Here is an 18,200-nt window from a genome sequence, read left to right as displayed (position 1 = left end):
TTTATTTATTAATTTATTTTATATACTTACTTAAATGTGGATATTGTATCTTATGTATTTAATATTCATACTAGTAATAGTTATTTATAACTAGTTTTTCTATGTTATACTTTGAAATTGGGCTGTTCTAGAACTAGAGAAACTATTTTTTATAATTTCATGTTAACTTATGTGAAAATGACAAATAACCCTCCTTAAAACATGATGTTGGAATGGCACAGTCAGTGAGGAGGATTTTTGCCTGCTTGTAAGGTCTTTTTAAATACATTTCTTATGGAAGAATGACATGAAACAGTGCTAAGAGATTGGCCTACCGTTCATGAACTGGCTTAGAATGCTTTCAAAAACCATTGCCTTTAATCTTGTCAGCTCTCTTGATCTAGCTTTTATCTTCTCCCTTTCTGGACTTACTGCTACTTTAGATTTCCCATTTGTTAATGAGATATACTCATAAACCACTGTTAAAAGATCAGTTCAGGAAAACCTTTATGACTTTAACCTTTCAGGTTTTTTTTCTTTATTATCTTATGTTCTCTAAATTCAGGGGGAAAAAATGTCCTTATTTGTCATCACTTCTCAACAGATTTGACAGAGAAATAGTACAAAGAAAATTCATAGAGAAATCAGCATTAAAGTGGCTCCACTGGTAACTTCATGAAAACATTTCCCCTCCTCTCAGCATGATTAAATAAAACATGTAGGGATAGATTCCGGATATCCTGCCTAATTTGAGAATGAGCTCATGGTACAGAGAAATGTCATTATGTGTCCAAGTATCACTCTCTAGAGCAATAACCTTGTCAGTCAAAACATCTGTAGAAAAAAAGACAAAAACATGAAGTGAGTGTACAAAAATGTAAGGGATAGGAAAAGACTAGATGAACCCAAGATGAACAGGAAAGCTTCCAGTAATAAAGATTGTAATTAAGATAGTAGGTATTGAAGTTGATGAAACAAAAATGACAGTATGCAGCAACAAGGTGAGTTATGTCCTCTGCAAATACACACACACAGGCATATTTTGGATTTCATAAATGTGCTTGCATGCCAAATGAAACAAATATATGGAAATTCCCTCTTGCTCATTTATGGGACAGTTGCCTTTAAACAAGTTTTGTTTTCTGGGCCCCCTAAGAGGAAATAATTTCCATCACACAATATGCTTTGAGGCTATGAATCTTCATCTATCTTCCAATAAATCTAAAAAAATTTTGACAAGCACAACAAGCAATAGTTGTTGACCCCAACGCTTGTGTTTTTCAATTTCAAAAAACATTTTCTCATTAGCCTGCCTTTAAAATAGAAATTATTATCCAAGTTTTTGTCATCATGTCAAATCAAAAACCAATCAAACGAATACCTAACACAACATAAATTCTGATTTTGAAGGACAAATGGAAACTTCTAAATTCCTTTCTTTTCATAATCTTGTTTTAAAATCATTTCATTGCTAAGGTAGTCACAGTTTGCACATTGTGCAAAAATATATTTATTTTAATATCTGCAAACACGCCACACGGAGAAACTCAGAAAAAATACAAGATATCTACATTCAAAATTATCCACACATATCGCATGCCCATTTTGCTTAAAGTAAGCAGTGATAAGCCTAATTTAGTACATGCTTGGTATGGGAGTTTAATCGAGTATGTATTAAGACTGAATCTTTGTATTTTATGCATGTGCATTTCAACATTGCTTCTTGCTGTTTGTTACTTCTCCTTCCTTTGGGCCATGATCTTTAGTGCACAGATATCCTTAATCACACAACCCAAGTAAGCTTAATTTTTATTCTTACAATTACCTACCCTGTCCCTTAGTGCAAAAAAAAGTAAATTGTGATTTGCAAGCTAAAATTGAAACTGAATAAGAATCTTGAAAGGATAAAACTCATCTTTCTCTATGGGAATTGATTCTTAGGAAGGATATTAATTCAGAACAATAAGAGCTGACCCAAGGAAGACACTGGTAAAAAAAAAAAAAAAAAAAAAAAAGAATAAATATGTCTGACACTGACAAACACAGATTAGAACTTATTCCCCTCTCTATTATTCTTTGTCTTGTTGGCTTTCAAAGTCACTTGTCGGAACTAAGAAAGAAAAGAAGAATTGTTAGAGTTTATTCAAACTGGCTTTAATTAGCTCTAATTTCCATGTGCAAAATATTGCATACAAAATGAAGGAAGAGTTGTGGGTAATGTTAACCCCTCTCATACTTTGCATATCATTAAGCTGCTGGCACACATAATATATGCCTGTCTGTCAACATGTGAGAAATGAATTATTTTCAGTTTTTACTGCCATATATGTTTAGCAACAAAATAGCTGCTATTTCCAATTTCATTTGGAAAGGGCTAAAATTAGATCCAGTAGCAGTCATAAATCCATTTGTATTTTAAATTGAAATGGATTAAGATTTGGTGGCTGTACTTTAGTGACTTTGAGAAGTTAGAGAACAACTAGAGGACAGAATAAAAAACAAGCACATCCAACAGCGAGCTGTTGATAAAGGGAATTAAAAATGCAGATATGACTACAGCGGGGAAGTGTTGTGGTCACAACCCAGCTGAACTCTTTAAACTCGTTTGCTGGCCACTTGAATGGATTAGTATGCCCTTAAATGTGTCTATGTCAGGTGATTGAGGCTGGGCACCGTTCCAACCAACTTTAATTACATAAATGGTGTTGTCTATAGCTGCACAGCCAAGAAATAAAATAGGAAAGAGGACAGAGAAATGCAACACAAGGCTTATTGTAAGATATAGTGAAATTTATGACTTCAAACAGCTGGATGAATACGGATATTGTTTTTAAAATACCAATTTGTTAAAGTAACTGCCACTATGGTAAAAACAACAGCATAGATACAGAACAGAAATGCCCTTGCCAAAATCAAGGAGTCATTACTTCATGCAGCATGATCCACTTGCTACTTCACATTCCTCTCAAGGCACTCAGACAGAGCAGAGACTGTCCTTAGAAGGCATTGAAAAGAAAGGGCCAGTGACATCATTATTTTTTAACACCATCACACCCTACTTTCTACTGTTGCTCCATTATGATTTTCCATTTTCAACTTTTCGGGAAATGTGAAACACCTGCTCGTCATTGTCCAGACTGGCTGAGACATGATGTAAGATGGGAAGGATCTTATTCATGGTAAAAGAGACAAGTAGCAGACACTCTTTAAACTCACTTATGGTACTTGTTGAGACAGCTGTAAGAGGAAAGGTTTTATCTCCAGTACTCTAAACACCTGAACATCATGTGTGGAAAAGATGGATTTTATGGCATGTGTTCAAAAATGTGGAGATTAAAGTACTGAGAAGGTTGGTAGGTTTAATAACATATTTTAAATGGTTACGTAATATTAAATTAATAAAATTGGTCACAGTGAGATCTTTTTTTTTCCGCTAAGGAGTGGTTGCACAAAACACAACAGAACTGACAATATTCTAGATTTTCTCATATCCATGCAAGGACAAAATTATATATTCAGGCTCCAATATATGCATAAACTACCATACATTTCTGGGTAAATGATTCAAAGCAAGATGCAAAGAAACCTCAATAAATCACGAATAAGTTCTTTTTTTAATTTTCATTACTTTTTGCAGATGGTTTGGTTCTTTTTCAACTCATCACAACTCCAGCTTCAGCACTGATCAGAGTGGTTTGGAACTGAAGTACGAAGACTTTTGGAAGACTATACTTAGAAGAATTGGTGGATAGTATTTAAACTGGCTGGTTTTGCCCTAATATGAAGTAACATGTTAATATGGATAGGGTTGTCAAAACAACAAGGCCCCATCTCCCTTTGTAACAGAAATGGAGGAACAACTAAAGACTTTTAAGCACATTTCAATGGGACACAACAGATTGCTACAACGTCTATCCCCTAGAACCAAGAAACATCATCTTGTTCTTGTTGTGGCAAGAACTAGAAAAAAGCTTGTTTTCCCTTGAAGCAATCATAATTCTCAAGAAGCTCAGCTGCCCAACTTCCATTAAGTCCAATTCACGGAAGTTTGTGTGAAACCCGCAAAAGAGAACACAACAGCAACAAAATGGGAGAGGAGGCATTTAGAACATAACCACTACAAACGATCGGATTGTGTTTATGTTTTCTTTCCTCCTTTACAAGCTGATCCTCAAACTATTAAATAACTGTAAAAACCTGAAATGAAGGAGGGTATTTCCAACCAAATATCAAAAAAGAAAAAAATCCTGTGCGCCTTTCCTATTCAACAACGGCAATCAAAAATCGTTCAGGGACACACTTTAAAAAAAACAAAAAAAACAACGGCAATCCAAATCGTTCATGTTATAAAAAAATTTAATTCTTGAAATGTCAGGAGGAAACAGACACACACGCACACACACATATAGGGCGGAGTGAACAAATTATGTCATTCACTACTAGAACGACAACAACTGTCTCAGTTCTCATAGATTATTAACCAGCCTTCATAGAATTCAAAGATAACAGCAAGACAAAATATTTTGGATAAGTCCAGAAGAAAGAGAAGCCATGGGGTTTTATTAAACTGAAAAATAGGAGCCAGATGACACATGATTGTAGACTAATGTTACCGAAAGCTTGCTTGCTAAATTGGAAATACAAAAAAAAGTGTACAGCTGTTTCGTGGCTGAAAAAAGTTTTTTCAGTATGCCTGGCATGAACAAAATATAATAAGGCACTAAAATTAGTAACAAAATGCCTTAAAAGGGAGTAGAGCTGTATTAAAATGCCCTGAGCTGAAACTAATTGAAAAAAACCTTTAGTATGGTGCCATTACCACAATGTTACAGAATGGGTAAGGTTTCCTTTGAGTTCAACAACATATGTTGACCTCCCCCGCATATCTATCTTGTCCTTACAGGGGCCTTTTTTTTAAATATACCGCCACCTGTGGCAAAAACACAGAACTGCAGGACTCTTCTGCTCGTTCTCGTAGTTCGTGCTCATACTTGACAAGGTTTGTTTTTTCTACGTTTTTCACCGTAGAGTTGCCATTGGTGTCTGGGTTGAGATGGATGCCAGTCGCTTCAAAGTATCCAAAAAATCCATATTGAATATAACACTTTGTTTGTTTTCTAGGATTCTAGCTTATCCATTTAGTATGGGCGTGCTTGATGTCACATCTACAGAACTGTGCAGGAACTTCTGACCTGAGAAATGTTCAGGAAAATTAGGCTACAGGCTAAAAGATGCATCTGCACTGAACCATTGAGGTGTCAGTCTGCTCATCAAACATTGTTTTAGTTCTAAAGGGTCAAATAAAAAAGCTATCTTAAAGATCTTTTTCAGTAAAAACTTAAAAAACAAGTCTCTTTAAGTCAAAATAAGTGAATTCTTTTGTTTCTGACCATATTTCTTTCCAAAAACAATGTTTCAGATGGTTGAAGTTATTCAATATTCATCACAGAGATATTTTCATAACATAACTGAACATGCTGCTGCTACGTCATATATTATAAAGTTTAGAAGGATTTGTTAAAGAAACTCATTAAGTTATTCATTCTGCTGAGTGTCAAGCCAGGCTTTTTTTAAATTCTTCAAACAACGAACCAAATGCATAACCAACTGAATAAGAACTAAGAATAAACCTCATGTGGGGGATTCTTATGTTATGTAAATAATAACACTTTGTGTTGAGTTAAAGTTGATGAGAGCTGTCCTAGGTGCTAAAAGCTAAAAAAAAAATAGGCTTGTTTTAAAAATTTCCATAAACACAAAAATAATTTATTTTTTTTAAACTGTGCTGTAGGGAGACCCATTGGCTCTCCTTCTACTGCGCTTAGATAATCTACTTGAGTCATTTAATTTCAGGTAATATTAAAATACAAAACCAAAGTCACATTATGGATTATTATTAACCCACATTTCTTTACCATTACATAATGTCCCCACCACTCTGTGTGTTTTATTGTATCAGCCACTAAAGTATTCCTGGTATGGCCTTTTAGGAAACTACACTCAGTGAACTGGCAAAATTCAAAGCAAATATATAGAGAATAACAAATTAGACTTGCAACATAACACCCCATGTAAAAGTTGTATCAACGCAGTTTTACACACACCTATACTTTAATGATAACAAAGATCTGCGATAATACCCAGCTCCATATTGTACTGAATACTACAAGTTACTGAATTAATAAAGTCTTACATGGAAAAAGGGTTTTTACTAGGGATGTCCCAATACTACATTTTCTTTTCCGAAATGGTACAGCTATTGCAGCTCGAAATATTGGCCAATACCAATATTGAACCGGTCCGATATCACCAATACATATCTTCATTACTTATTCTGTAGTATGGAATGCTAGGAAATGCTCAGAGATCAATGGTCAAAAGCAATAAGTATGAGAACAATTGAGCCATTTATTATTAACCAATGGGTTACATATTTGTTTTTGTGTGATATTGGCGAATATCAGATATTAGTATCAGATCAGGACATCCCACCTATATCTTCTCAAATCTTGCAAAAAAAAGCTTGATTACTTACCCTGAAAGTTGTCTAAATGACCAGACAGGAGGCTTTGCAGCTGATAGGTGTGGGACTCGATTTTTTGCAGAGTCTCTTGTTTCACAGCACTCATGTAGCTTCCCTCCATCTTCCTGTTGCAGCAAGATGGACCTTGGTGTGTACATAACTGCAGATCAGCATCTGAGAAAAGCAGAAACAAATTCCACAGCAATTATTTTCTTTTAGTATTTCTTTTCTTTGTGATTTATTTTTTATTTTTTATTTTTTTTATGCAACACATTGACTGTTTATATGAAGGAGGGTGAAAAGAATTTACACTCTTATGTAAGAGTTTATTGGAATTTTGCAAGTAGCGTATTTGCTTCTAATTGTTAAAATATGTTTTCTACTTGTGTATATTCCTTAAGTATGTTACAGTGTATCTGAAATGTCTGGCTATGTGCATAAACAAGCCATAACTCCTCTGAAAGACAGAAGTGGCACCATGTCATGGTGAGAAAGTAGACCACGTATTTCATCCATGTTCGACTGCTATAAATACTGTCTGTGCTAAATATATGGCCTTGCCTCAATGTGATATGAAGGCACATATGGTTGTTTCATATACTAAGGCACACACTTACACTTTTGCATTTAAATAATATAAAACTACCTGAACACGTATTTGTTTTACTTTAAATGGACATTTATGAATAAACAAGATCACTTTGTTTTATATAGGCTGTACTAAAGCAATGTATAATGGGCATAGGACTGGACAAGGCTGAGGCAGATGCTGTAATCAGAGCCTAAAGCATGGTGTAAGGCCAGACCACAAGACCACCGCCTTACTGGTCAAATCCCTCCATGAAACACAATAGGGTTGCATTCTGAATCTCTCTTTTGCCTCTGCTCCCTCTCTCCTATTTGTGTGGCATATCCTTGTGAGGCCAGGGTGTCTTTTAATTACACAGAGAGGCTGCATTTGTTTCCATCTCAGAGCCAAATAAATGAAGTCATGGCTGGGTGTCCTCTGGCTCTTAGCTCATTATCTCTAGCTCTGTAGGGGTCTTTTGTTGTTGTTGTTTTTACTTGCCTTTTGCTTAATGCTTTACCACCCATTTTTTTACACTGTCATGGTAAAAAAAATTATTACCAGGTTGTCATTTTATTTATGAACAAATAAAAAAAATCATCAGTACTGATAGACAGATTTCTTGATTATTTTCTTTTCTACATTATGTGGGGGGAAACCGGAATCATTTTGAATTAACTAACTCAACAAGCACTTCTCAAAAGTCTGCAAAATTTAACAAAACCAAATTCATAATTCTTAATAGTCTTAAATGTTTTAACAGCTATGATCAATATGATTAATCCTATGTTAAATATATATATTTTCTTAATTGTATTTGGTCCCCTCTGTCCATGACTCAGGTTGACTCTAACTTTGACATTTTGACTCATACATGTAGCAGGATAAGTAAGGGATACTGTATTTTAGCAAATGTACCGCTGCCTTCCTTGGCTTCTGCTTAAACCTTTATTGGTGTATTCTTTTACATAAATAAATTATTAACTGTAATACAAAAGGTTTTCACCACCATAAGAAATCATATTGTTGCCACATCTGACAGTAGTAAAAAAAAAATCTAAAAATACAATTTCCTGTGATGGCTACCATAATTACTGCTTGTAGACCAAGACAATGTAAAGCAAACTTAAAATGTTTGATGGACTGGACTTGATACATTTTCTGACTTGTTGGAAAGATCACCTCACAATTACAGGCCTTCCTCGATGGATTCAATTTGGTCTTGTTATTCTGATAGAACAAAAAAAATCATAGATAAAAAAAAAATATTCATCAATGTTTCTGGAAACAAAATCATGGAATGCATAAGTTGGGCCTCTATCTTGGTCAACACTAACGAGTTGACATCCAATATTTCTTCCACTTTGCACAAATAAAAATCCAGCCCTTATATAATTAGCAAGGTATGAATTTGGAGAAACTAAATTCAAATGTTATCAAAACTTTTTTTAATCATTTGTTTCCACATTACGTGTATATCTATTCACAGTTCTACTGCCTGGAATTCTAATAAAAAAAATACCAAGAATTTTCATCATAACCTAATAAAATCTTTAAAGGGTACTACTACATTTTCCAGTCACTTTTAATCGAAACATATATTAATTGCCTGTGATCATGATCCTTTTTTAGGTTCTTACATCTGATCCCTTTCTAATAACCAGGAGTAAAAGAAACAAAAAAATCTATAGTTCCTCACTATGTGTAATTAGCGACTAATGTACAAGCTTCTCATAATGTTTGGCAGAACCTTAAAACAGTTCAACTGAAATGTCACCCCTGAGTTTCATTTAACTGTTCTCTGGTGACTAATGCTTCTAGGGTAACTGGGCATGGTTTAAGGGTCTTGTCAAAATTTAAGTGCAAAGAAAGACGGCCAGTGTATAATTGTTTTTTTTAACTCACATGCCAATAACAAAACACTGATTAATGAAAGCATTTTTATGTGTTTTCCATTTTTTGTGGTGTTTCTCAGTCTAAACCAGCTTTACAAGGTGTATATATCAAAAAATTTTACCCACTTACTTTTTGCTACTGGTTAAAATATTCTGCCTTGCAGAGAAGGTTGAAATGTAATCCATCTGTCAACAAGCAAGATATGAGGTATACTATAAAGGCCGCCACTGTTTTATGTGCTGTTTAAATTTTCTAAAAGTGTATGGATGTTTTTCTTTGATATTCAATGATAATTGGGAAGGTGGTGCTTCCTAAATCAACTGTTTATTTTTACACAGTTTCAGAGAATAATGACTTTGTTTAAAAGTAGGCGACTAATACAGTTCGCCTTATACTACCTCGAGTAGTCTGTAACCTTTGAAGATGAAGAATATTTACACTGTGAGGTCTTTCTGGGCTTTCTACAGAACAGGTTGAATGAAAGCATATTTTAAAGCGGTCTTTGCCACATACCTGAAGTTTTGGACTACCTTAAAACTAAACTGGACTATTTGCTTTTCCCAGAGCCCAGGGTGGAACGGCATTCAGTGATTGGCATGGAGTCCAGAGCCACATCAGAGGGTAGAAGTTGGAAATAAAGATCATAAAGATAGATGTAAGGGTTACTGGGCAATTACACTCAGGCCTGCTGAGGAAGCGATTTACTGGAAGGGCTTTAAGACACAATTTTTCGTTTAACATCAGCTATAGCCTTAATTATGCCCTAACGTTTTAGCTGCTCTTTTGTGGACAAACATTAATCTTTGTATATAGACTTTTAGCTTTAAATAATGTAGTTGTAAATAATATACACTTAGAGAATAATCTGTTGCTCTGATGAGTATGCGTCACACACACGCACACCCCCACCAACTAAAACAAATAAAACATTTCTACAAACAAAACATTATGTAAAAATGATCTCAGAGAGATAAGCTAGAACTATGATTAATAAACAAATTGAGTGAAGCATTTTGTTGCACTTTACACGTAATTGCATTTCTCAAATAAAAAATGTGGTCCGTGTGGTTTTGAATGAAAATGTGGTCTCAAAATTGGTCATAAAAATGAAAATAGTATTTTATATTAAATAGCTGGGAAATGGCCAGTTGCTAAGTGTTTTATGTGTGTGTGCTAGTGTTTCAAGTAGGTATAGTAAGTCCTGTGTGTGCTCTGCACAGATGTAATTTTGGGGGGAGACAGGGGGACATGTGCCCTGCACTTTTTCAGAAGTCTGTTTTGGTCCCTTGCACTAATGTGTGTTTCCTGGACGGGGCCGCCTTTTACAGCTGCTTTTTGTGTCTCTGCTTCTGTCTCCTTGAACCCCAGTCGGCCTCAGCAGATGGCCGCACACACTGAGCCTGGTTCTGCTGGAGGTTTCTTCCTGTTAAAAGGGAGTTTTTCCTCTCCACTGTCGCTACAAACATGCTTAGTGTGAGGGATTGTATTTGAGTCAATGAGTCAATGCAATCAACTGGTTTTCCTTAGATAGAAAACTTTGTATCAATTTGACTGTATGATCTGGTTGAACTGTAAAGTGCCTTGAGATGACATGTGTTGTAAATTTGGCGCTATATAAATAAACTGAATTGAATTGAATTAATTACTGTCCAAGAGCGATGTTACGCTATAGTACATAGACAGTCGTCGAGTACTAGGACCAAGCAGAAAATCGCAGCTCATGCTGAAGCCCGCTTCCCTGAGTTTAGACCGCCCACAAGCTCCTGATTGGACCTCCGTCTTTTCTTGTCTTATTGGCTGTCACCACTATCACTCATGAGGAGCTTTACAAACATCTCATGCACCACTGAACTGGGTCTGGGAAATGTTGTGTAGAAAAACGTGGGTCTGCAAAAGACGACAGTTGGTGAGGGAGTCTGCTACTGTAAATTGGGCATTTTTTCTCCTCATTGGGTCACGTAATCCAGAAGAGTTGTAATATCAAGTATATGAATTTACACAAATCTTTCAATTGGTGCCCTGTCCGTGCACGCATTAGTGTGTGTGTTTGCTTATTAGTCTCATGGCCAGTTTGTCTGAAAAAAGAAAGAGACATAAGAGTCTTCTTTAAAAGTCGAAGTCTGAGTTACACTCAAAGAATTGTGTAACACCCCTCCTACGGGCACCTTCACTGGCTCCATAAAGCACCATATCCACTTCAAGATCCTCCACCACATTTTAAAACTTTCATTAACCTTGTAAAGTATATTTTTTTTATTAGAGGTACCGAGGTCTTAGTCCTCGACGCAGCCGACCCGGGTTCGGATCCCACCTGTGGTCCTTCACTATATGTCTCTCCCCCTCTCTCATACCCCCTTTCCTGTCAGTCTATTCTCGAAAAACCGAGCCACTAAACTTATAATAATTGTAAAACTATGTGTTTTTAATCTACATGGATTGTTTCACCCTAAATTGTCCAATTGTTCAAGTCATGGATCCATATATTTTGTCAGGAGAGGGAGAACAGAGAAGCAAGAGAAAGCTGAGGAAACAAACACAGAAGAAATACTAGAAAACACGCTGAACTTATATAAGAGTTAAATTAAAAAATACTTGCGTCCTCCCCACTTCTGAAATCAAAACTTCGTCCATGGCTGAAGCTGAAGTAAATTAAAATAACTACAGATGATGGTAATTTCTGAGAGCTATGGCTGTTTATCTTTGACTTTGACTTTAAGGACCCTTTGTAATGTGTTCCCATGGATCTGCTGTTAGGACACTACCTTACCTTTTTAAATTGATGACAAAAAAAATGTTTCATTTTACGCTGGTATACAAGTAGAACTGTTTGTCTCTATAAGTCTGAGATAAAAAAAAACACAAGTTATAAAATGTTATAAAAAAAATTGCTCATTGCTCAGATATCAGCAATAAGTATTTATACACTATACTGTTATGTTTTTTTTTAATTTAACAAGATTTAGTATGATCTAAACATGTTTGTATAAATATTAAAATTGTAAGTGGCTTTAAATAACCCTGTAACCATAGCTCATTAGGTTTCAGCTTTGATACAAAGATTGAAAGTATGTAAAATACCTAAAAACATTCAACAAAATATCATCCAAATAATTAATAATACAATTAAACTTTTTCAACACCTATATTTTATTATATTGGTTACTAAAGTTACTTGATGGACTTTAATTATTGGGATCAAAAGAATGTCAAACACAGACATATGTGTACAGCAAGAATGTGGTTCACTTGAAACTTGAATCATCCAAATGTTGGTCGACACACTCCTGCTACTCGTAAGAAATCTGCTCACAGCATATAAAGCAGAGCACTGTATCCCAAGGTAAATATAACACTGTGAAGAGGGCTGAAGCCTGGCCTCTTCACATTTCAGGGGTTGCTCTTGTTGGCATAAGATGTAAGAACTGAAGATGAGTTGCATCGTTATGTACATATAATTCTTGCACATGTTAAATCTCTTTTTCTAATAAAACCTTTGTCCATTATAGCCCTTTCAAGAAATAATGCAAAAAAAAAAAAAAGCTTAAGCCACTGTTACTTTCTTTCTTGCTCACTGTCGTCTGCACATGCAAAAGCAGATTTAATACTAGTAAATTCAACAGATGGGGTATGCATAAAGAGTTTTGGAAATCCCTATCAACATACACTAGAGAAGTACGCTATAGTCTCATTTGATAGCTGAATAAAATTAGGTTGTCCATCTTTTTACACAGAGTATCTACATATTTTGTTTAACCACATTTACCTCATACCTACATTTTTATTATAAAAAAAAACAGAACTACAAATTGCACAAGTTAAAAGGTATTATAAAATAACTTTAAATTGGAGATAAAGTTGAACTACATATACCAAAAGGGAATACTTCTACTATGTGTGTGTGTGTGTGATAAGATTTTCTTTATGTGAAGCCAATATCTATGACAAATAATGAAACGTAAGATCAGAAGAAAATGTACAGGTAATAAAAATAATCACAATGCAATGCAATTAATTTTATTTATATAGTGCGAATTCACAACATTTGTCATCTCAAGGCACTTCACTGAGACAATTTAACCAGATCATACAGTCAAATTGATTCAAAGTTTTCTATCTAAGGAAAACCAGCTGATTACATCGACTCATTGACTCAAAGGCAATCTCTCACACCAAGCATGCTTGTAGCGACAGTGGAGAGGAAAAACTCCCTTTTAACAGGAAGAACCTTCCAGCAGAACCAGGCTCGGTGTGAGCGGCCATCTACGGAGGCTGACTGGAGTTAAACACAGAAGCATTTTCTTTTTCTTCACTGAGAGAGTAACATTGCTAATATTACTCGAGTACTTGTAAATGACGTTAATAGTTTTTCAAAATTCTGATTTTCAAAGTAAGTTATTTTTTGCTTTGAAATTGTGAGGTTATAAGTTGTAGGTAACAGCTTAAAAAGGCATACCCTGTATGTGAAAGTATGTGTAAAATGTTGTCTTTCCTGAATCTTCTTTGGAAAAAATTATCTCCAGGCACCTGAAAAACTGCAAAGCCATGGAGCTTTTCAGGGTTTTAAAAAGTTCCTGTATAATAAGAGCCTCTTGATATCCAGCCATTCCACATCAGTGTTGTTTACAGATTCAGTCTAATGACAGAGATCTCCTTTACTGGGAGTTGTCAGTGCTTTCTTAAATTAAAAGCATGACAGTCAGTGATGTAAAAGAGAAGAGTAGTGGGGAAAAATTACACATTTGAAGAACACCTGCGTTTATTGACCCCAAAGGTGGTTTTGAATTTTTCAAGCCCCAAAAGCCACAGCTTATTCGCCCACAGTAGGTCAAAGTTAGGGTCAGATATTTTAAACAAAAAAAAAAAAAAATTGCAAAGGGTTGGATGTATCAAAAGACTTTTTAATGATATATACACGATATTATCTAAAGGTTTCATAATATGTAGGGTGCAGATCTTGGGTGACTGCTTTATATGGTAGTTTGTTGGGAGCAGGAATAGGCTCTATGCACAGCTCCACTACTTCCTGAATTTAATGCAGCTCCTTTGTTTCCTGTCTTTCATGATTGGATGCACTGATTAATCCAGGTGTGTATGACCTAAGTAACTGGCCAGACACACCTGGATTAATCAGTTCGTCCAGTAATGAAAGACAGGAAACAAAGGAGCTGCCTTAAATTCAGGAAGTAGTGGAGCTGTGCATAGAGCCCATTGTCATTGATCACTCGAAGTAGGAGATAACTACTCACTGCATCAGTAATGAGTTGTAAATCTTGGTTCGAACAGGTGAAAACAGGTTAGAACAAACCATCATGCAGGAGACTAAGGCACCTGGAACTGGTGCTCTGCTGGTATTTTGTTCCTGGAAGAACAGGTAGATATTTCCTTCACAGATACTACATGCAGGCAAAGGATTGTCTTTAAAAATCAACTACTCCTCAAGATGGCAATTACATACTCTGTTGCTAATAGTAACGCTTAGAAAAACAAATATATCAAGTTCTTTGGATGCACCTCAAACTATGTTTCCCACTCAGCTATCTATTACTCCTCTTCCAGTTACAGCATGCAGACTCATGCTGGGTGACACTTGACCTGTAACCAACAAGCATGTTAGACTACTGCAGCAGCAATCAAAGTTTTATAGAGCAGAAAGTCAAACCAAAATAAAGTCTAACTCTAAATGTAACCACCACAAATACAAATAAATCATTGATTAATTGCCTCATTATTCTATATCTAAATACATTATAAACAAGTACAAGTTTTCTATTTGGAGTGTAAACCTGATTAACTAAATAATGATAATCACTTTATTGCGTTACTAGAAGATTAGCAATTTGACTTTCTATCAATTTTAAGCACTCGGGATGTCCTGATATTCTAAATTCCCGATAAGATACCGATATCACAGTTACTGTGTCTACTTGACACAAAATAAATTGGAAGTCAAATTTTTCAAAAATGTTCTACAGTGGTTAGTCCTGCAACTCATTTCTATATAAGGTGCATTAGCTGCAAAAGGCTTATTCTGTCCACAAACTAAAGGTTGCGACTTTCCATAATCAGTGAACTAGATATCGAAGATTGTCTCGCTCAAGGTTACAGCATGTTGGCTTAGCTCCGCTATATTTATTCTGATATATTGATTCAAAAACTTTAATTTCTCCTTTTAATGGCTGAAATCATGCATCCATTTTCAGTCACGCCAATCCCAATAGGGGTTGCGAGGGGTGCTGGTGCCTATCTCAAGCTGTCTACGGGTGAGAGGCGGGACACACCCTGGACAGGTCGTCAGTCAATCGCAGGGCGACACAGAGACAAACAGGACAAACAACCATTCACACACTAAAAAGAATTAGTAAAAAACCCAATTAACATAACAGTCATATTTTTGGACTGTGGGAGAAAGCCAGAGTATCCGGAGAGAACGCCTGCATGCACAGGGAGAACATACAATCTCCATACAGAAAGACCCTGGGCCTGGATTCGAGCCTAGAACCTTCTTGCTGCAAGGCAGCAGTGCTACCCACTGCTCCACTGAAATCAACTTCCTGTAATCAACAGTGCTTCAAAATTGGAGAAAAGGTTGAGGTGATTAAGTCGTAATTACACTGACATTCACCTGGAAAATGGACTATACCAGGGTTCTCACAAGGATTTTTAATGGGCAAGTTTGAAGAGGAAAGTTTTTTTTTTTTCTATGTTGCATCCATATCCTCTTTCTTTTGCTAACTAAGCTCGCTCCTTCTTTCAATCTTTTCTCAGTGTTGGAAGCATTGTTCTTATCTCCCCTTAATATGCAATTAATCAGATTGACCCTGACATGTTGTTCCGATGCACCTGCAAAGGTAACTTGTACTGGAACAGCAATACTGATTTTTTAAGGGTTGGGGAAAAATTCTGACCATTAATCGGTTTCGGCTTGACAGACCGACTATTTGAGAATCCTTCTGATCTTCACTCCTGCTTTAAGAGCTAGCCTTCTGTCTGCTGGCGGGGCAGTAGCACATGAAGTTGACTGCTTGTGGGTAACCAGACTGGGTTATATGTTTTCAAATCTCTTTTCTCGGGTATAACTGCAATAAGGAGGTTAATGGATTTAAAAGCATAGTTTCAGTGGCCTTTACTTCCATTAAAAATCTGTGTATCAGTCTAATTTTAGTTTTACTTTGACAGCTTTCAGCACAAACAGATTTTGTGGTGAAACATGCTTGACATAGACCCAGGTGTCAGTGAAAGGGTCAATATTCCCATAAATCCATAAAAAAATTTGCAGGGACAAATATGATACATATATCTCCCTGCTTCAATGAAGTCCGATGGCGAGAACCCTGTACAAAAGATACACATCAGTAAAGCTGCACAAGAAGTGTCAGAGCAGACTGTGTTGAGGTAGCTTAGGTAATTCAGTGCTTACAGCAAAGTATGGCAAACACTAGAGTAATAAGCTTGTAGTGGAGTCTTCATCTGTAAAGCTGGCAGCTTACTATATTCTGTTCTGGAGCCTCTGGAGATAATTGTACAAAAAAGGATTCATAAAATGAGGATGCTCCCTAAACACATTCTACACAAAACATTCAAACATTATTATTTTTTTTTTTTTTTTGTTTTTTGTTTTTTTTTTTTACATTTAAATGTTTCAATGTTTGGATGTGTAATACTAATGATGTAAAAAAAAAAAAAAAAGTTTCCATATAGATTTTCAAAGTACTTCAATTAAATTCCCCAGTTTCCTTCAGACATTTATGTTCAGTTTTTGTTTCTTAATTCTGTGACCCAAAAATTTTATATTAAGGTAATTTTAGAACAATTTACAGTAATAACTATAAATATTATAGTTATTATTATATATGATATAATAACTATATATGATATAGTTATTACTATATCAAAACATGTTTCAAGACTTTTATGGAACCCTTAAATCTAAATGTGCATCTACATGCTTGGAGATATTTGTTATTATATAAAAGCTGCATGCCATGCCGCTGTGGAAGATGCGTTATGCGCTCGCCTTCCTCCACCAGCCTTACCTTTGTGTGGTTTCTCTGGCACCAGGTGAAGCGGTCCGATGTTTCGCTGCTGGAAAGCGGCTCTTACTTCATAACAGCTGTGCTTATCCGCCTCGATTACATTTACAGCAAAAATCACCAATGCCAAAATCCGGACGGAGTCAAAAGAGTTCACGCGTAGGCATGTTTTTCGGGACATTGCCGCATCTCACAGCAGTTATCCTTGCAGATGACCAGCTGTGGCTTAACTACAGGCTTGAAAACTGAGTCACGAGGGATAAAAGTTACAGCTGAGAGATCTTCCCCGATAGAGTCTTACATTATTGGTTGGGATGGGAGAAAGCGCTTCAAATAGAGGGGAGGTTGGGGTCGGACAGAGGAGTGTCCTCTGAAGCCAGTCTGTCCTGCGTTTGGCACTTTGCAGTCACTGACAGCATGTTGGCTTTGCCTGTTTCTAAAGCAGCCTACTGCGCGCATTCCCCTCCCTGTCCCGTTTATCTCCACTGAACGTCGACACTAAAACAAACTTTGCACTCATAATGAAGATTACATTTCACATTTTAGACAAATAATATAGTAACGTATACCACTGCAAGGAGTAAATAAGTGATTTTCATGTCAACATTAGCATAAATTTACATTTTCCTGACATCTTTTATTTGGATCTTGTATTTTTTTTTACAGCAAGCAGGATAAACTTCTTTGGAAATTGCTGCAAGATAAGACTGCATCTTTAAGCACTCCAGTTATCCGTTGTGATTATGTAGCTTTGCGTTAAATCATCCTTAGATTTCTAAGGAGTTTCTGTAATTGCTCAACAGATGTAAAGTTGTCTATGTGAGGTACAATGGCGACACCTGATGGACAAAATGGTTCATGACATGAAAGTCATGTTATATTACTGTGTATACGTTATGGCCATTCAATAAAAGATGGGAAAAGGTGGACAGACAGTGAAGGAAGGAAGGAAGGAAGGAAGGAAGGAAGGAAGGAAGGAAGGAAGGAAGGAAGGAAGGAAGGAAGGAAGGAAGGAAGGAAGGAAGGAAGGAAGGAAGGAAGGAAGGAAGGAAGGATCAATTCATCCAATCTGTTCAATAAATAAGAAATTGTTTACCCTGGCATATCTCTGTTAGACAAAACATTATCTTGGCTTCCAGTCTGTAAAAGCTTTTAGCAGTGTGTATGGTATTTTGCAGACATTTTTTAATCATCAAATATCCAT

The 18,200-nt window shown here is 36.0% G+C and overlaps 1 protein-coding gene across 1 annotated transcript in view; it reads right to left on the bottom strand.

Annotated features, from left to right (window-relative positions):
* LOC119776888 (glypican-5-like) overlaps nucleotides 1-17,430 on the bottom strand; it is a gene marked incomplete at its 3' end in the record, with an annotated part of 57,873 nt that extends 40,443 nt beyond the window's left edge. The window contains exons 1-2 of the mRNA XM_038275518.1: nucleotides 17,000-17,430; nucleotides 6,515-6,676 (exon numbers count right to left, since the gene is read on the bottom strand). Of these exons, the coding sequence (XP_038131446.1) occupies nucleotides 6,515-6,676; nucleotides 17,000-17,177 (340 nt within the window). The remainder of the gene's footprint in view (nucleotides 1-6,514; nucleotides 6,677-16,999) is intronic.
* Nucleotides 17,431-18,200: the final 770 nt, after the last annotated feature.

The sequence above is a fragment of the Cyprinodon tularosa genome, unplaced genomic scaffold, assembly GCF_016077235.1.
Source record: "Cyprinodon tularosa strain WSP-4 unplaced genomic scaffold, ASM1607723v1 ctg964, whole genome shotgun sequence".
In the NCBI taxonomy this organism is placed as follows: domain Eukaryota; kingdom Metazoa; phylum Chordata; class Actinopteri; order Cyprinodontiformes; family Cyprinodontidae; genus Cyprinodon; species Cyprinodon tularosa.
The sequence above is the reverse complement of the archived record's forward strand: the minus strand, read 5'-3'. Positions and strand labels throughout refer to the sequence as shown.